The following is a 20,591-nucleotide window of genomic DNA, read 5'->3' as shown; positions in this document are numbered from 1 at the left end:
GGCTTCCCTTCATCTGTCAAGCAAGTTCCTATTTAGAAGTAAATAAGAAATATGTTTTATCTTTTGATAATCTCCTTCCCTCTCTTTAGTGTTACCTACTTATTCCTTTTGTGTGTGTGTGTGTGTGTATTTTAATGTTTTTATTTTCAAAGACTCTGAGATAGGATGGGAGTTGGATTGAAATCTCAGTGTTTTACATAATAAAAATCTATGGAAGTTGGTCTCTTTTTTCCTCTGATAGGATGTCTTCATCACATTTTGCCAATCGACACAGAAAGGATTTAAGTATCGACATGATTAGAACCAAAATTGCTCATAGGAAATCACTGTCTCAAAAAGAAAACAGGCATAAGGAATATGAACGAAATAGACACTTTGGTTTGAAAGATGTCAACATTCCAACCTTGGAAAGTAGAATTCTTCTTGAATTAGATGAGACATGTCAAAAGCTTATTCCAGAAAAGGCCAGTGTCAAGCCAAGTAAGTAAAGGTCCATTTTAACTTTAAGTGCTTTGAAGAGTGAATAAAATTTGGTTTAATACCTGAGGTTAAGAAAATCCTGAACAGAAGCATGGAGTTTTGAAACATCATTCTGGGTAACTTGGTATTTTCTACAACTAAATGCTCTTTGTTTAAGGTAAAGTCTGTGCAAGTCCCTGGCTAGGCTAAAGCCATTCACCTATGGAGAATTATAACACGGTATTATCTATATTGACTAATAAGAATCCTAAAGTTCTTACTTTTGGGGCGTGGGAAGATGACTATTGACAAGAGAAATTAATAAGGGGAATCCATGAAATAAGGATACCTTATCAATGGGAAGGTTTCTCAGAAGAGCAAAGAATTTGCGATTTGCTAAAAGGACTTGGAGTCATTAGAAAGGAAAAAAATAATTAAAGAAGAAAGGAATGACCTCAGCAAAAGATAAAAATAATAAAAGTAGAGTGTCTTAGAAGGCAAGGGATGCTATAGACAAGAAGGAAGAAAACTGGGAAATGACTTGAATTTTGCCAACAGGAGCACTGGACCCCTATTTAGTTGCTTTATATAGCAGGCATTAGGAGTTGGATTGCAGTGAAATAAAGCGGGGGTAAGTGCTGAGTAAATGACAGAGAGTTTTTTTTTAGAAGTTTTATAGAGAATGAAATGGGATGCTAAGTTGTTTAACTGTTCACTACTTCAATTTTATTATTTCTAGGACCATTGTAATATGTGGCACTTACAAGACTCCCTGAATATTCAAGCTTAATCAATTCTGTAAATGAGAGTGTTGGGCTAAAAGATTTCTTCTGGGTTTATCATGTTTGTGGTTCTAAAGGAAAGTGAGAGAAAAGAATTGGATAAAAGTGTTAAACGATTTTGTTTTTGAGATGAGCTGATCCATGCATGTTCGAAGGTCAAGGAAATGGGCTGGTAGTTGAAGAGGGGAAAGTAAAGAGCAACATCTCTTAGAATTTGGGAGGAAATGAAAATGGGGTCATAGAATGATAGAGGATGGCTTTTCAAGGAGGAACTAGACATTTTTTGTCTGGGAACCAGAGATGTTATGACTCCTAAGTCATTTCCTTGCCTCTTCTCTTGCCCCCCTCAAATGCTCTATTCCTTGACCAAAATCTCAAATCAAAGTCTAACCCTTTCAGTATGCTATTAAAATATCTGGTTTATTTTCCATTTGCTAAGGACTAGAAGTGGGAGTGAGACTGGTGTGTTCCAGAGAAAGCAAGTAGGCAAGCATGGCTAGAGAAGAATGAATAAGGGGTAGCTCCCACCCCTGTGGAGCCCTCAGGGGACATCATAAGGACTTTGGCTTTTAGTCTGAATGAAATGAGAAGCTATTAAAGGATTAATAGGTGTTTATGTGAATTTGATTTATGTATTAGAAGCATCACTTTGGCTGCTGTGTTATGAATAGATTATAGGGTAGCAAGCATGGCCTTAGGAAAACCCAAGTAGGAGACTATTACAATAATTTAGTTGATGATGGCTGATCAAAATGATAGCATTAAAGATAGGTGGTTGCAATCTGGATAGACTTAGGAAGTTGGACCTATAAGATTTCCTAATGGATTGGATGTAGGGTTGATAAAGAAAGAAGAGCAGAATGACTCCAAGGTTTTTGGCAGCACCACTCAGGACATAGTCTTGCCCCAAAAGTTAAACTTGAGTCTAATCAAAACCTTAGATATAATTTTCAGTTTATAGAAAACATGAAGGCTAGAGGAATGAGTAAAAAAACATGAGAAAGCAGACAAACAAATATACAGTGCAGGACATTCTGTGGGACAACTGACTAGCTTTTTTCAATAGGACCATAGCATGAGAAGTAAGGTGCCAATTGTGTTACAAATGAATACAGGTGTGACAAAATATTGACGTTTCTGGAAGGACATGGGTTGGTCAGAGATCTCTCTCTGGCTGGTTGTGTTTGGTCATAAGCAAATCTCTCTGTTTGCTCCAGTGTCGTGTGTAAGTGTTATCTTTTACAGCATCAGAAAGATTGAAAAACTAGCAGGGATGTGACCATCGGGTGATCACTGGAGGAAAGAAAGCCTGAGAATTGAGAAGCCTGGGTATTGGAGGGGTCATCAAGATTTGTACGATGATAGTGACAGAGAGAGTGAGAGTGAGCTAGGAGCTAGAGCCTTCAAGGGACAAGAGGAAACTTGGAGGGCCTATAGAAGACAGGCTGGGTACTGGATAGTGGGATCTGATGACATGAAATGTAAAGGTGGGATCTTTTAGTGACAAGGAGGAAATCACTGGGAAGCAGTGAGGAGGACACCTCCCTTCTTTAGGTCCAGTGATAGCACTGGTGTGAGACGAAAAAACAGTCAACCATGTGAGAGGACAGCTGGGGAGACTGTCTTCAGGGAGAGCCAGGTTTCAGTCAGATCAAGAGATGAAGGGAACATTTAGAGAAGAAGTTGAGAATCCAGAGGTTTTGTTGCTTAACCATTTCAGCATCTGTGCTTTTGCATGTTCTGTTCTGGCCTTTTTTTTTTTTTTTTAAAACAACGTTATTGAGGTGTAATTTACATGGCATTAAAAAAATCTACCTATTTTAAATACATGCTTATTTTTTAGTAAATTTACTTACTTGGGGTATTATTTTCATGAATTATTTTTAACCCTTATCCAGTAGGCAAACAGAATCATTCTTCGGAAACTTTTTCAGGTATTCTCTTTTCTGAGGAGCCTTTCCTGGTCTTCCCATAGGGAGGTTTTTTCTGATTCTCTATTGTGTGCATTCTCCTATTTGTTTCATACTAAACCAGACTGAAGCTGTTCATTTCTCCAGGGTGCTGTGAGCCCTTCAAGGGCAGAAATTCTTACTTATTCACACTGCCTAAGCATGTCTTGTACATAGCCTCTTTTCCTTCCCAAACCCGTTAAAATAAACAGTATGTAGGTGGAAACCCAAGTTGAGCTGAAGAAACTGACAAGTAGCCCTAATATTGGGTATTCATTAATCTAACACTTAGTGGCTTAAAACAATATCAACATTTATTATTTCACACAGTTGCTGTGGGTTAGGAATTTGGGTGCAGCTTAAATGGGTGGTGCTGGAGGTCACGGTCAAGATGTCATCCAGGGACGCATCTTGCAGGCTTGACTCAGACTGGGTGATCTGCTTCCAAGATGACTCACTCCCATGACTGGCAAGTTGATGCTGGCTTCTGGCAGGAGGCCTTAGAACTTTGTCATGTGGACATCTCTATAGGGCCATTCAAGTCCCCTTAAGATTCTACAAGGCCTTTGGCTTCCTCCAGTGCAAGCGATTCAAGAGGGGCCAAGGCAAACATTTCAGTGTCTATAATGACTAGTCTTGGGAGCCAAAACCATCATTTCACGGTATGTTGTTGGTTACCAGGCCAGCCCTGTTGAGTGTGGGAAGGGATGACATGCAGGCATCATCACCAGGAGGTGAGAATCACTGGGGTCAGCTTGGAGGGTGGCTATCATACAAGCACATTAATTCAAAAGTGAAGTAATGCATGCTTACTGTGTAGCAAGCAGTTAATAAATATTTGAAAAGACAAAAGCAAAAGAAATATAAATTTTAAAAGAATAGAGGTTGAAATAACTTGAGTGCTAAGGAATTAACAAAAGCTACTGAAAGCATTTCTTAACAGCAGTTGAAGTTAGAAGTTAGACATTTGCCTAACTTTTTTTCTGAAATGTATTATGTACTGTGGGTTTTTTCTACCTAGGGTCAGTGAAAACTCTTCTAGGTGATCAACGAAAGCAAATGCTCCAAAAATATAAAGAAGAAAAGCAGCTTCAGAAATTGAAAGAGCAGAGAGAGAAAGCTAAACGAGGAGTATTTAAAGTGGGTCTTTATAGACCTGATATGCCTTGTTTTCTGTTATCAAACCAGACGACTATGAAAGCTGAGCCAAGAAAGGTAAATTTATTATCCTTATTTGATGCAATAGTTCTTTTAACTGGAATTTTCTTTAAGAGATTAAATAACTAGAATAACCACTTCTCCTAACTCTCTTTACTCATGTGACTAGTTGGTAGGGGGGTGGGAATGACATAATAGTAACTCAGAAGATGAAAATCGGGTCTGTTGATGTAGTTTATAGGTTCTTGAGATAGGAAAAGAGTGGGCAGAAGTCAGGTTCCAGTGAGTGACTGAGGAGGACTGGTCTGAGTGGCTGGAGTACTGAAACCCTGCACAGAGGGAGGGGTGATCTAAAGAAAATGGTCAGTGAGTCAGGAAGGGTGAAATTTGAACCGGGGCAGTGGGATTTGTAATTTAGGTAGTCGCTGGTGATGTGCCATTTTAAAGATAAGTATAAAAGATCTTAGACTGTGTACTCATTCCTGATTTAAATACAAATTGAATAACATAAAAACCTATTGAATACTGCCTATTTTTCTGTGCTTTCACATATCTCATTGATTTATTTAAATGATCTTTGATTTTTTTATTATTATCTGTGTATGACCTTAGGATAAGGGGGAAGGGACCCAAAATCAATACAATAGTTTTTAGGTAGGATGATATAGATAAATGTATTCTATGTATTAGAGGAGGGAGAGATTATTTATGTTTGGAGGAACGTCAAAGAAGACCTAGAAGGGATCAGATTTTTTTTTTTTAATTTTTATTTTTTTCAGCATAACAGTATTCATTATTTTTGCACCACACCCAGTGCTCCATGCAATCCGTGCCCTCTACAATACCCACCACCTGGTGCCCTCAACCTCCCACCCCCACCCCTTCAAAATTCTCAGATCGTTTTTCAGAGTCCATAGTCTCTCATGGTTCACCTCCCAGAAGGGATTAGATTTAAGCTGACTTTTCGAGATAGGATACCAATCATTGGTCTAAACTATAGACAACTATTTAAAAATGTTAAAAATATATGTAAGGGGAAGCAAATGGACAAAGGAAGAGAGAGAAAGAGAGACAAACAAAGAAGCAGACTTTTACCTCTAAAGAACAAACTGATAGTAACCAGAGGAGAGGTGGGTGAGGGGAGGGGGTCAAACAGGTGATGGGGATTAAGGAAAACACTTGTCATGATGAGCACAGAATGATATATGGAATTGTTGAACCACTATATTATATACTTGAAACTAATATAACACTGTATGTTAACTATGCTGGAAATAAAATGAAAAACTTAAGGAAATATATATATTATAGTGTGTGTATTGGGAACAAGAGACCCATCATGGTATTAAGTAATAAGATTCACCAATAATTTTTCTTAATTTTATTTAGATGGCCACTGTTGAATTCTGGTGGCCCTGCAATCTAAGAAGGTCCTAATTTCTTTAGCACTAGATTTTCCCTGAGATTTAGGGAAGAAAATTACTTCTTATCTAAGAGAGAAATCTGATTATGTCTAAGAAATTTTACAGAGTTGGGGTGCCTGGCTCAGTGGGTTAAGCCTCTGCCTTTGGCTCAGGTCATGGTCTCAGGCTCCTGGGATCGAGCCCCACATTGGACTCTCCACTCAGTGGGGAGCCTGCATCCCCCTCTCTCTGTCTGCCTCTCTGCCTATTTGTGATACCTCTCTCTGTTAAATAAATAAATAAAATCTTTAAAAAAAAAAAAAGAAATTTTACAGAGTTGATAAATATCTTGCCACTTTTTAATCAGTCTTTCTCATGCTAGATTTTTTCCACATTTTGTGATCAAGTCTCCATTTTCTTATTGACAGTGGAGAAATGCATAATCATGAGGCTTGAAGGCAAACTGTAAAAGCTGGGAGAGTAAGCTGTATAGTATCTTTTCATTAAACAGAAAACAAAAGATCCTAATACTCTAGTCTGTTCATCTACCCCCTTCTGAATATGTCCAGCAAATCTTATTAATGAGGGTTCAAATACCTGGAAAATATGGCTTGAAATTTCTTTCAGCTCACCGAGAAATGAGCTTTTTGGGTTTTTTTTAAAGATTTTATTTATTTGACAGAGAGAGAAATCACAAATAGGCAAAGAGGCCGGCAGAGAGAGGGGGAGAAGTAGGCTCCCTGCTGAGCAGAGAGCCTGATGTGGGGCTCGATCCCAGGATCCTGAGATCATGACCTGAGCTGAAGGCAGAGGCTTAAACCACTGAGCCACCTAGGCACCCTGAGAAATGAGTTTTGAAGCTACTAATGTAAATGTACTTTAAGCCAAGCCAGAACCAGAAAAAATAATTCAAGTTGGCAAGTATCTTTTTGCCATAAATGATCAAGGATAAAATTTAACTTTAAAATGGAAACTTTATTTCAAGAGAGACATGAAATTAAACTTTTGCCAATTCATTTTTTTAACTTTATTTTCTTTGACTGTTTTAATTAAGGCTGTTCCATCTTCTGAACGGATTACAAGGTCAAAGGCCAAAGACCAAATGGAGCAGACTAAGGTAGAGTTGACAGTTAGTAGGTAATTGTTACAAAGATGACAAATTGTACTTTTCTTCTCAGAGTAAATTAGTTTTTAATCTAATACCAGTTTTAAGTGTGGTGATTAATTTGCTAGCGTTAATGGTACCAAAATCTGTATTATTGTTATGGTGATAAAACCATCTTGGCTACTAAGGATATACTCACTGAAAATATCTTTGCATGACATCCCTTGTGAGATGTCACACTCTTTTGTTTACTGGGCTACTGCTATGCATTCTGTTATGTCATCATAAAATATAGATAGGGATATAAAAATAGAGCACCTAGGGTGGGTGTTATAAACTTACAGGTCTTTAAAACACCATGTGACTGAAGTTATTAGGAAGATTACTAAAATAAAGGGATGTGGGCAAGGAAGAAAATAGTATGCCTCTTCATCAGGTGAGGAACCTGAATTTCATGTATTCAATAACACTTGAGTCTACCCCATTTCTCTCTAGGGTATAGTAGTGAACAAAATGAACAAAATTCCTTGTTTTCATTAAGCTTACATGTGAGATAGACAATTAAAAAAAACAAGTATATAGCAGGTCAGATGGTTATAAGGATTATAGAGGAGGTAAAAAAAAAAAAAAAGAGTGAAGGGAGAAGGGGAGTACTAGAGTGGGTGTCAGGTGGGATTTTGATTGGGGCAGTCAAGTAGGGCCTCGCTGAGATGGTGGCATCTTGAGTGAAGTCTTTAAGGAGTGGAAGAGTGAACCATGGGAAAGAGCTTTCTATCCAGAAGTTTCTAGACACAATTCAAAGGTCTTGAAGTGAAAACATGCCTGGTATGTTTAAGGATTCTCAGAAGATTATTTTTTTTTATTTTAATTTTTTTATTTTTTCAGCATAACAGTATTCATTATTTTTGCACCACACCCAGTGCTCCATGCAATCCGTGCCCTCTACAATACCCACCACCTGGTGCCCCCAACCTCCCACCCCTTCAAAATTCTCAGATCGTTTTTCAGAGTCCATAGTCTCTCATGGTTCACCTCCCCTTCCAATTTCCCTCAACTCCCTTCTCCTCTCCATCTCCCCTTGTCCTCCATGCTATTTGTTATGCTCCACAAATAAGTGAAACCATATGATAATTGACTCTCTCTGCTTGACTTATTTCACTCAGCATAATCTCTTCCAGTCCCGTCCATGTTGCTACAAAACTTGGGTATTCATCCTTTCTTTTTTCTTTTTTTTTTTTTTTACAGCTTTATAAACATATATTTTTATCCCCAGGGGTACAGGTCTGCGAATCGCCAGGTTTACACACTTCACAGCACTCACCATAGCACATACCCTCCCCAATATCCATAACCCCACCCCCCTCTCCCAACCCCCTCCCCCCATCAACCCTCAGTTTGTTTTGTGAGATTAAGAGTCACTTATGGTTTGTCTCCCTCCCAATCCCATCTTGTTTCATTTACTCTTCTCCTACCCCCTCAACCCGGATTCTCAGAAGATTATAGATAGGTATTTTTAATAGCTCAGGTTATTAGCATTTTCTTTTTTTAAAGATTTTATTTATTTATTTGACAGACAGAGATCACAAGCAGGCAGAGAGAGAGAGAGGAGGAAACAGGCTCCCTGCTGAGCAGAGAGCCAGATGAGGGGCTTGATCCCAGAACCCTGGGATCATGACCTGAGCCGAAGGCAGAGGCTTTAACCCACTGAGCCACCCAGGCGCCCCTTATTAGCATTTTCTAAAGTCTAAGATTCTAAAGAAGCTGTGAGGAAAATTTCCATTGTATAATGCAAACCTTTTTTCTTCATCTCATTTTATTTGGGGAAGTAGATTTTTTGCCAGGTCATTTACAATAAACAGACTTGAGATATGGGGTCAATTTACAGATAAAATATGTAGCAATTTGAGTGCTTACTTAGCCAGCACATACACTAAAACTGGAACCATCCAGAGAAGGTTAGCTTGGCCCCTGCAGCAGGATGCATGCAAATTCATGAAGGGTTCCATATCCACCACCCACCCCCACCACCCTCCCTGGCACTGCCTCAGCCTTGCCTTGTGTTTGTGGTTCTGATGTCCCTCATTTATTCATTGCTATTTTTAGGATCTCTCCCCCATTTCCCCTTTTGTAAGTGACCCCCTGGGGGGATGGGGTTTGCTCAATCCTTCTCTCCCTCTCACTCCACTCCTCTTTGGAAGAAGGTGGGGGTAGCAGAGATGTGTGAGAGTCTTTGTATGGTTGAATGAATAAAATGACTTGGAAAACTGCCCCCCCAAAAAAGTGGCAATTTGATTCATTATGCAGTTAAATCACATAGCACCTAATCTTTTAAATAGATTAATAATGGGAGTGATGTTCGAACATTCCGACCTGGTCAGAGACAAACTTCTGAAAGAAAAGTGTTGGACAAAGAGAAAAAAGGTAGGAATTTAGCAGTTATTATATATCTTAATAAGCTCTGATGTTGCCACAACAGTAATTTAATAATAGCAGCAAGCATTTGATTTGGTTATTTTTTTCTCACAGTCACACAGCCCATAATGACCACATCCATGAGAATGACTCGATCAGCCACTCAGGCAGCAAAGCAGATTGCCAGAACAGTCTCCTCTACTACAACAGAAAAGCCAGTCGCAAGAGCTACTAATGGTAAGAACTATTTCTTGATCAATGGCTGTTCTAGGATGTTTTGGTCTTTGATGCTTTTGGGTTCAGTTTTAAAAATCATCATGTACAACTCTGGATAAGAGGCAAAGAAATAGGAGATTCCAGTTCCCAAGGTAGTTTCCATGCCTCAGCAGCCAACTACACACAGTGGGTGCTCAAAGATGGAAGTACCTGATCTGGTGTTAGCAGCGCTTCAAAGAGAGAAATGAATAACCCAAATAAGTTAGAGCCCGTCCATTTGGCGAAATGCAATGTAAACATCGAAGAACAGTGTTATGAAAGAGTAAAATAGATTAAGTACACAAAGAATAACAGATCAAATTCTGAGCAGTATGATCACAGTCCTAAAATATGTATGTGAATATGTGAACCTAGGATAAAACTGGAAAAATATATCCTAGAATGTCAACAGTGATTGTTACTCAGTAATGTAATCTTGGGTTTGTTTGTTTGTTTTTAAGATTTTATTTATTTATTTGACAGAGATCACAAGTAGGCAGAGCAGCAGGTGGGGGGCGGGGCAGGGTAGCAGGCTCCCTGCTGAACAGAGAGCCTGATGTGGGGCTCGATCCCAGGACCCTGAAATCATGACCTGAGCTGAAGGCAGAGGCTTTAACCCACTGAGCCACCCAGGCGCCCCTTGGATTATTTTTTTTTTAATTTTGTGGGGTTTTTGTGCTTTTCTTTATTTTCCTAATTTTCTATAACAAATAGGTATTTGGTAGTCAGAGGCGAAAGTAAAATACCTTGACACCTTGGTTTTGTTTTGAAAACAGATGGCCTGTACTTGGCAGGAAATTTCATCTGTTTTTATCTCATTTATTACTCTTTATCAAAAAATCCTTTAAGATATACATTCCTCTTATTGCCTTTTTTCCTTTTCCAAATTACCTGATCCTTTAAAAGCAGCATTTTCTATCTAGTCAAAATGGCTGTCTTATTTCACTTTTATTTTAGATAATGAAACAGAAAGAAAGACACAAAATCAAGGAAGACCTGCCAAAAAGATAGAAACAAAACCTGACAAGGTAAAGTATAAACACCTATTTATTTCTAGATACTTTGAAAATCTTATTCCTATTTTCATAAAGTTGAAATTAAGCATACCGAACTGTTTCAAGAGGGTTAAACTACATGTGTTAAAACGTCTTGAGCCATTAAGAAGCATCAAAAGGATTTACTGTTGTTGTCTTTCAAGTATTACATCCTCAGAGCTTTATAGCTAGAGAAAGCATAATTTGGTTAACGGGAGATAAATATAATAACGCAGCTGACAGAAACCTTCACACAGAAATTCACTAAGAGATAAGATAGAGTAGGCTGAAATATATTGACTTTGGATTCATTTAGGCATGACTTTGAATATTGTCTCTGCTTCCAATTAGCTAGATAACCTTGGGCAAGTTATAAGTTTGTTTTCCCATCTCTAACATGCAATACTTTACATAAAGTAGTTTTAAGAATGAAATAATCTGGGGCACCTGGGTAGCACAGTCAGATAAGCATCCGACTCTTAGTTTCAGCTCAGGTCATGATCTCAGGGTCCTGGGACTGAGCCCTGCATCAGGCTCCATGCTCAGTGTGGAGTCTGTTTGAGATGTTTTCTCTCTCCCTCTCTCCCTCTGCCCCTCCTGCTCATGCTGTTTCCCTCTCAAATAAGTAAATAAAATCTTTAAAAAAAAAAAATGAAATAACACAAATTTCTTTTTTTAAAGATTTTATTTATTTATTTGTTAGAGAGCACAAGCTGGGGGAGCAGCAGGCTGAAGATAAAACAGGCTCCCTGCTGAGCAAGGAGTCCCCAGGACCCTAGGATCATGACCTGAGCTGAAAGCAGATGGTTAGCAGGTTGAGCCATCCAGGTGTCCCATGAAATAAGCTAAATTTCTGACAGCATCTAGCGTAGAGCCTAGTAGAATCTTCAAAAAAGTCACCAATTTGAGGACCCAATTTCTTGGCTTATGATCCACGTTATAATTCCTTAACCCTAAAAATAAAAGTTTTGCCAGAGTGTAAGAAACCTGGCTAGATTCTCATAAGAATCAAACTTAGTTCCTCCAAGGAAGGCAGTATAGGATAAACCTTCGTAAGCAAGCAGCTGGATCTCATAGTTCTTCCCATAAGATTGGTTTCCTCTATAAGGGTTAACCTAGGTTTTTACTTTCACTGCCATGTTGGCCTCAGGGACATTGTCACCCTTAAATTCTTGTCCAGGTTAAAATACTCTGGTTCCCATTCATATCTTGTCAAAAATCAGAAACTTCTAAAAATTATATTTAGGGGTGCCTGGGTGGCTCAGTGGGTTAAGCCGCTGCCTTCGGCTCAGGTCATGATCCCAGGTCCTGGGTTCGAGCCCCACATCGGGCTTTCTGCTCAGCAGGGAGCCTGCTTCCTCCTCTCTCTCTGCCTGCCTCTCTGCTTACTTGTGATTTCTCTCTGTCAAATAAATAAATAAAATCTTTAAAAATAAATAAATAAATAAAAATAAAAATTATATTTATTTTTTTTAAAAGATTTTTTATTTATTTATTTGACAGAGAGAGATCACAAGTAGACAGAGAGGCAGGCAGAGAGAGAGAGAGAGGGAAGCAGGCTTCTCGCCGAGCAGAGAGCCCGATGCGGGACTCGATCCCAGGACCCTGAGATCATGACCTGAGCCGAAGGCAGCGGCTTAACCCACTGAGCCACCCAGGCACCCATAAATAAAAATTATATTTAAATGACTACGTGAAATGGATGAGGGGCAGTCAAAAGGTACAAACTTCCAGTTACAAAATAAGTAAGTCCTGGGATGTAACATATTACATGGTGACTGTAGTTAATAATTCCATATTGCATATTTGAAAGTTACGAAGAGAGTAGATCTTAAAAGTTCTCATCACAAGAAAAAAACTCTTTAACTATGTATGGTACTAACTAGACTTACTGTGGTGATCATTTCACAATATATACAAATATTGAATCATGTTATATACTTAAAACTAATGTAATGTTATATGTTAATTTATATCTCAAATGAAAAAAAAAACAAATTGACTTGAAAAAGAAGATATGCTTCGCATTTTATATGGTTCATCTTACTGTGTAACACTGAAAAATAACTTTGCTCATATGACAAGGTTATTTATAATCAAGATTATTTGCAAAAAGGGTTTGGTACTTGACAGAAGTAGTCATCTAGTAAACATTGGATTTCTGATTCTGAAACTATTGTAATTATCAGCATAATCTAAGTAAAAAGAGGTCTGTATTTGTTAGGTGAGTTAATTTTTCCACCTTAGTTTTCATATATTTTAATGTGTTGTAACACCTAAAACCTATTATTTATTTCTGTAACGAAGATTGGTTCTCTCTCTTTCTGGATCATAGTAATGGTTTATTGCAGGTGGTCTTATGATTCCTTGTATTTATTTCACTGTGTTTGTTTTTGTCTCTTTAAATTATGGTTGTGGACATATATCTCAGCTTCCACATTTTCAGTCCTGTAAGAATTGGTCAACTGTATCCCCAGAAGAGGAATTCTCACTCTATTCTGTTTATTCACAACTAGGTCGTTTCTTTCAAAGTCAATAGTGAAGAAAATACTTTGGGTTCACAAACCAGTGCAACAAAGAGAATGGATCCAGATGGAATCTTACCAAAGATGGAGAACTTACCGAAGACAAACACTGCAAAAATGAAAGGGAAGAATTCCTTTGCACCTCAGGATTTTATGTTTCAGCCGCTGGATGGCCTAAAGACCTATCAAGTAACACCTATGACTCCCAGAAGTGCCAATGCTTTCTTGACACCCAGTTATACCTGGACCCCTTTAAAAACAGCAGTGTAAGAATGTAATGTTAATGATGAATTTCTTGCAAAGATGGGTAACAAATGCCTTTCTTAGATTTAGCCTGCGCTTTTTAAAAGTTCTTATTTAGTTTATTTACTTATAAATCGTGAATATTTGGTTTTTAAAAATATGCTTCAGAAAGCTACAATAATCTATTTGACAGTTTTGCTATTTCCTGTGCATTGTTATTAACATTATTTTGACAGTACAATTTGTGTTTTGTTGCTTTTTTATAAATGACTATTTTAACACTTAGATATAAAGTTTTAGAAAGAATTGCTATAATACTGTAGCTCAGACATGGGCTTTTGTTTGTGGTTTTTTGCTGAGAATTACTTTAGAAAAATTACCTCTAAAGGCAAAAATGATTAACTTGCAAAATGAGGAGCAGGGCTTACAGTGGGATCACTTGGAATCTTTAAAATCAAGATTGTTTGCAGACTGGCTGTTGGCAAATTTACTAGAAACTGCTCAGCAGCAGCAAGACTATTAAGTGTTTGTTCCGCTAAGAGATCTTCAAATCTTTAGATCTCATTACAATTAGTAAAGATGGGCATCCCCACTATATAGGTGTTTAAATTTTTCTGCTCTGCTACGGAGATAGATAGATAGATATATATATATATATATATATATATATATATATATATATAATTTTTTTAAATATTTTATTTATTTATTTGACAGAGAGAGATCACAAGTAGGCAGAGAGGCAGGCAGAGAGAGAGGGAGAAGGAAGCAAGCTCCCTGCTGAGCAGAGAGCACGATTCAGGACTTGATCCCAGGACCCTGAGATCATGACCTGAGCCGAAGGCAGAGGCTTAACCCACTGAGCCCACCCAGGCGCCCGGATATATTGTTTTTAAAATGAACATACTTCGGGGGCACCCCGCTGGCTCAGTCAGAAGAGCCTGCAACTCTTGATCGTGGAGTCATGAGTTCAAGCCCCACACTGGGTGTAGAGATTAAATAAACTTTAAAACCCTATACATTTCTATGTTTATCTCAGGTTTTCAAAAAGCAACGTAATTTTGAAATCCTTCAATTAAATGTATAGGATTCACGCTTCAAGAAGTATATTTTTGCTCTTGTTTTCAGTGATAAGACTCAAGAAGCGACAAAAGAAATTTTGGCTCAACAATGTAAAACATACTCTATACAGACAGTACATCAAGATTCAGATAAACTACAGTGTACTTTGGGTTCTCTAACAGTTTGGAATAAAGGTATGGTATTTTAATTAAAGGTTTACTTGCCTTCTGGATTGTGATTTATCAGAGATTTGTTTTCGAACCCCACAAGGTTAGAAGAGATGGGAAACATGGGGAAAGACATCTGGGATTAGGAATGCAGACTGAGAAAAAGGAGAAAATAAATGTAAATTTGAAGAGATGAAATCATTGAGACCTTTTAGAGGAGATGTGGTAAATGAAATCATTGAAGCAGAAATAAAATGTTAAAATTCAACAACAAAAGAATGAAAGGATTTTTAAAATTTGTCTTTTGTGGGGAATGTCATTTTAAAAATGTTTCTTTGAAATTTATATGTGGTGTTTCCTTTGTAGAACATGTCTTAAATAAAGATGAAACTACTAAAAATTCAAATGGCCTTACAATAAAAGAAGTCCCATCACTTGAAATAAATAAAGATCAGGTATCTCAGCCCCACCATGATGTGCCATATTTCAGGTTTGTCCATGTGTTCCTAGTGTAAGAATTTGTATTAATGTGTAGATATTTAAAGCCGAAATTAAACTATTTTAACCTTGATATAATAGATAAATTAGACTCTGGGTGGTGATTTTCATTTGTTTTTTAAAATGTATTTTTTCAGTAGCTAGTATTTTCTTTCATGTGGTTTCTAATTTGAAAGGTAGAAAAATGTACAAGTGAGAAGCCCTTTCTCAACTGTCTCCTAATGCTGCAATTCAAACCTTCCATGGAGGCAAGTGTTATTCATGCTTTGTGAAAACTTTCAGAGATAGGTAACATATATAGAGAGACAAACATATGTATTTTTTCCTTTTTTTATACAAATAATAGCTTACTATTCTGTTTTCATTTAATGTTTATTGTAGGAGACATTCCATTTTAATACTTAAAGAGCTTTTTCATGTTGTTATTTTGTTTGTGGGTGTGGGTATGTGTGTATGTTTAGTGACCACATAGTATCCAATTATGTGGAGGAACCACAATTGACTTAATAGTAGATTGCTGTTGCTGATTATTTACATTGAGTTCTGTCTTTTACTAATACACTCAAGGCTGCAAAGAACAACTTTGTATACTTTCCAGTTCTCTCATGTGAAAATATGTAACGACCTCAATTTACATTCCCTTCAGCAAGGGAGTATGGGGAGTTCCTATTTTCTCCTACTCCTCCCCACCACGCCAAAAAAAAGAACCAAGTTAATATTTTATAAAAGAAGGATGGTGGGAGATGGTAGGAAGCTCTTTGGCCTACTAAATCATGAGATAGGATTACTTTTCTCCAACTGTGAAGAGTGAAAATTAACATCCTGTTTGGGGAACCTCAACCATGTCGCCTACAGACCTTGGAAACAAATCAGAGGACTGCATTTGGAGACAGGCCCCAACCTTCCACATTACACAGGAAATGATTTAATGCCACTATTTTTTTTTTTAAGCTTTTTATTGTGGAAAATTTTAACATATATGAAAGTGCAGGGACTTGTACACTGAACCCCCATCACTCATGGTCAGTCTTGTTTCATATTTATTCCCATATACTTCTGACTCAAGGTATTTTAAGAATATCCCAGATAATCATATCACTTCATCCGTAAATATTTTTGTCGGTATTTTTCAAAGTTAAAGACGCCTATTAACATAACCGTAACACTTATTGTGGTTAACATAATCATAATAATTACTTGATGTCATAAAATATCCAGTCAGTATTCAAATTTTCTATATAGTTCACGTGCAGGCATACACACATACATGTTTATGTATATGTTGTGGTTTTGGTGTGTTTTGTTTGTTTGTTTGTTTGTTTTGAGAGCAAGCATGTGTGCATGCAAGCGAGGGGCAGAGGGGCAGAAGGATAGGGAAAGAGAGAATCTTAAGCAGACTCCAGCCCAGCGTGGAGCCTCACGCGGGGCTCATCTCACAACCCCAAGATCATGACCTGAACTGAAATCAAGAGTCAGACCCTTAACTGCCTAAGCTCCCAAGGCACCCCATGCTATTATTCTTGAATGAACATAGCAAGAACATTCTCATACCTTTTCCAATACAATGTTAACAATTTTTTGAGTTTTGCCAATTAAGTAGATAAGAAATATTATCTTGCCTATAGTCTCAATATTTATTCAATTATGAATGAGTATCTTTTTATATGTTTGAAAGCTGCTTCAATTATTTTTAGAGCACAAAATTTTAGAATTATAAAGGATTTTAGCAATTTAGCTAGTCCATTGTGTTTTCAACTATGAGACATTGAGATAATAAGCAATTTACCCAACTAAATAATGTCAGATCTAAGCCAGTTCTCTTTTCTCGTAAATTAAGTCCTTCTCTGTCATGCCACTGGATATAAACAGCTAAAGTTTTCTTCTAAGAAACAAAAACTATCCTCAGTTTCTCCTGTGAGGATGCTTTTCAGAAAGAAACAGATTACGCTTACCTTAGGCCAGTGTTTCTTAACCTTGGCACTATTGACATCTTAGACAAGATAATTGTTGTGGGGACCATCTACTGCATTGTAGGTTGTTTGGTAACGTCCTTGGCCAGTAGCACTCCTCCGGTTCATGACACACAAATGCCTCTAGACATTGTCAGATGTGTCCTAGAGGACAAAATTGACCCCCGTTGAGAACCGCTGCCTTTGGACTGGCAAGCAAAGCCTAATAATTACAGAGAATCAGAAAGGCTCTATCATTGTAATTTCATGCTTAACAGATTTTAGCTTCAACTTACTCTTGAGAGTTGGGTTGGTCTTAGCTCCGTGGACAATAACAAAGAGCTAATAACAGGAGAAGTAAGGAACATCTGATTGTGTAAAGTCTTTAAAAAATAAGAATGGAAGAAATTGGAAATACTAGCGTGAAAAGTGGCTCTTGGCATTAACCATTTGGGTACGTTTCAGGTGTAGAAAGAGGGACAGAGTGTATCAACTTGGATTTGTGGATTTTAATATATCACAGTTCAGAAAGTCAGCATCAACTCTGAAAAATTAACATTGTGACTATCTTTTAAACCTTCCTAATGTTACATGTGTCAGAATGTGAATACTTAGGTATTAATATAAGGAACATTTAATAAAACTGTAATGTATGTCATAATTTTAGAAATATTCTTCAGTCAGAAACTGAGAAATTAACTTCGCACTGCCTTGAGTGGGACAGGAAGCTTGAATTGGACATTCCAGATGATGGTGAGGGAACATTTATATTTTTTTGTTTTAGTTTTGGTTTTTAAAATATGGTTATATTTATCCAAAACAAAGATCTAGGGTTGTCCAGCTGAACTGGCTACATTGTTATTCAAAACAGCAAGAATTTTTCATACTCAACATATGTTTGCTAATATCTCTGTGCTAAAATGGTACATGATTTCGAAGATTTAAGTAATTAGAATATTGATTGTTATTCCTGAAAATTAAACATTTACCCATTATTCGATTGATAAAACTATGAATGGCATCTGTAATTGTTATTGTCTAATCAAACATAAATATTCTAAATGAAAATTACCTAAATCAATATGGAACAGATTTTCAGGAAAGTTCCTTAATCTTACTTATTTGGGGAAGCAGTTTAAAAAAAAATCATTTGTGTTTTGTCAGTGTGAAGTCTTTCATTGATACTGATGTGTGATGAGTTGTTTGTGATTGAATTCTTATTAAATACAAGGAGAATGCTCTTGATTGTACAGCAATATGTATGAGAATGAATATTGCTAATTTTTAGCAGGAATTAAAACAGTGAATGCTCAGTATTTGTAAAATAAAGTTTTGTAGTGATATTTTTTGTTTTGCATGAAGGTAAGAATTTGATTCTATAAGCCTGAGGTTATTTACTTTGAGGTCTTCTTATCAGCTGGTAGGCTGGCAATAAAGGTCCAGTTTTGTACTTTAACTTTCAAAAACCTCATATTTCCTTTAGCTAAAGATCTCATTCGGACAGCAGTTGGGCAAACAAGACTCCTTATGAAAGAAAGGTTCAAGCAGTTTGAAGGACTGGTGGACAATTGTGAATATAAACGAGGTGAAAAGGAGACTACCTGTACAGATCTGGATGGATTTTGGGATATGGTTAGTTTTCAGGTATGTAGCTAAGCATTTTCTGTGTATTAACTCTGTGGGTCTTTTTGAAAATGGAGTTAGTAAAAATAAAATGGGGATAATGGGAGCTGATTTTAGGTACCTGCAATATTATTAAATGTTTTATTTATTGTTTTTATTTATTTTTTTTTATTCATATGACAGAGAGAGATCACAAGTAGGCAGAGAGGCAGGCAGAGTGAGAGGAAGGGAAGCAGGCTCCCCGCTTAGCAGAGAGCCCGATGCGGGACTCGATCATGACCCGAGCCGAAAGCAGAGGCTTTAACCCACTGAGCCACCGAGGTTCCCTGAACCAGCTCATTATTATGAAAACTGGTAAATATATAAAAACTGGATATAAACCAACACATCATCCTGACTTCCTAAACACAGTTCACATCTGGGCTATACAGCAATGGACATTATTATGTTTTCTTCCCTTTTTCTCTACTGAATCATTTTTGCTTTTCATTTGTTTAGTCTTTCTGTGTCTATCATCAGTTCACCTCTAAAGTCTGTATAAACCTCCTCGACACAATTTAAAAAGCAAAGAAATCAGGTATTATATTTAGTTCAGCTTCCCAGAGCCCAGTCTCACAGAGCCCTATGTCCTCCTACTCCATCCTCAACTACAGCTTCCTAACTGCACACCTCAACTCACCTCAGCCCCATTCCCATAGCCCCCATCTGGAGATCAGTCCCACCTTCCGCTTCTTGGTTTACTCCCTCATTTTTGGTGATATGTTCTCACTTGGTTTCCTAAGAAAAGGAACATGAGGGTAAAATTTGAGACTTTGGGTGTCTAAAAACTGCCTTTTCACCCTCAAAGTGATTGGCTGGGTATAAAACTCTGGGTTGAAAGTTATTTTTCCTCAGAGGTTTGAGGGCATTTTCTCTCAGCTTTCAGTGTTTCAGTGTTGCTGTTGAGAAATCCAAGGCTATTTTGATTCTTGACCCTTTATATAAAATTTGTTTTTTCAAATTAAGTTGGATGGCTCTAGATGTCTGAGAACTCTTTTCTGCCTAATGTCAGCTAACAGATTTTCCTGTTTTCTTCCAAAAATATTGTAGTTTTAGTTCCACAGTTTGGTATCTGATTCATTTGAGTTCATTTTTGTGTATGATATAGGTAAGAATCTAAATTCATCTTTTTTCTGTGGATATTCAATTTCCCCAGCACCGTTGTTGAAAAAACTATCGTTTCCTCATTGAATTACATTGACACATTCATTGAACATCGGTTGATCATAAGTATAATCCTGAGTCTTTTTGGAACTTACATTTTTTCAGGAGAGAAACTGAGAATACATATGTGTATATATGTGTAGTAGGGGAATGTGGGCATGTTTGCTAAACTGTTGGCGGTGGTGACCTCTTTGGAGGAGATTGGGAATACCAGATGGATAAGGATCATACACTGACATCACTGACGCCATCTTTGGCTCCCCATCTTGTTTATGTCTGCACAGTGACCTCTCTCAGAGCTATGTGTTTTAGACCCAGCGGACATTAATGTAAGCCCTGACTGGAATGTGTGAAGGCTTGTTCTGATCTTCCCTAAAGTGGCACACAGAAGGCACCACTTCAGATAACTAGAAGAGATAAGGATCATACCAGGAGGATAAGGGTCATACAATACATTCTCATTCTGCTAGTGGATATATTACTTGAATCTTTTAAAATGACATTGTGTCAAGAGAATGAGAAGGCAAGCCACAGACTGAGAGAGAAAGTATTTGCAAAAGACATTGTGTTTAAAAATCTTAAAAAAGAAGAAGAAGACATTGTGTTCTGTGTTCACATTGTATAATTTTGGAAACAAAACATATAAAATATCTCTTGCATTTTAATGGTCAAAAATAAATTAGGAGGGTTCTTCATATTTGACCCTTTTTATGTAGATATTGGAAGCTTGTAAAACCAAAAATAACAGCAATTTACCCTAAGAA

General features: G+C 37.3%; 1 protein-coding gene and 1 non-coding gene across 3 annotated transcripts in view; both read left to right on the top strand.

Annotated features, from left to right (window-relative positions):
- The window catches only part of DLGAP5 (DLG associated protein 5), a 38,631-nt gene that overhangs the window by 1,453 nt on the left and 16,587 nt on the right, over positions 1–20,591 (top strand). For both annotated transcript variants that reach the window (XM_047738749.1, XM_047738750.1), the window contains exons 2-12: positions 242–480; positions 4,212–4,405; positions 6,806–6,868; positions 9,193–9,277; positions 9,383–9,505; positions 10,481–10,551; positions 13,074–13,348; positions 14,454–14,581; positions 14,921–15,044; positions 17,669–17,754; positions 18,485–18,645. In XM_047738749.1, the coding sequence (XP_047594705.1) occupies positions 243–480; positions 4,212–4,405; positions 6,806–6,868; positions 9,193–9,277; positions 9,383–9,505; positions 10,481–10,551; positions 13,074–13,348; positions 14,454–14,581; positions 14,921–15,044; positions 17,669–17,754; positions 18,485–18,645 (1,548 nt within the window). In that variant the 5' untranslated portion in view covers position 242. The remainder of the gene's footprint in view (positions 1–241; positions 481–4,211; positions 4,406–6,805; positions 6,869–9,192; positions 9,278–9,382; positions 9,506–10,480; positions 10,552–13,073; positions 13,349–14,453; positions 14,582–14,920; positions 15,045–17,668; positions 17,755–18,484; positions 18,646–20,591) is intronic.
- LOC125105798 (U6 spliceosomal RNA) lies at positions 8,763–8,868 on the top strand. The gene has a single exon (XR_007129057.1). It is a non-coding gene; the product is annotated as a U6 spliceosomal RNA (small nuclear RNA).

The sequence above is a fragment of the Lutra lutra genome, chromosome 7 (genome assembly GCF_902655055.1).
Source record: "Lutra lutra chromosome 7, mLutLut1.2, whole genome shotgun sequence".
Classification (NCBI taxonomy): domain Eukaryota; kingdom Metazoa; phylum Chordata; class Mammalia; order Carnivora; family Mustelidae; genus Lutra; species Lutra lutra.
Note: the sequence above shows the minus strand (reverse complement) of the source record. Positions and strands in the feature narration are given on the sequence as shown.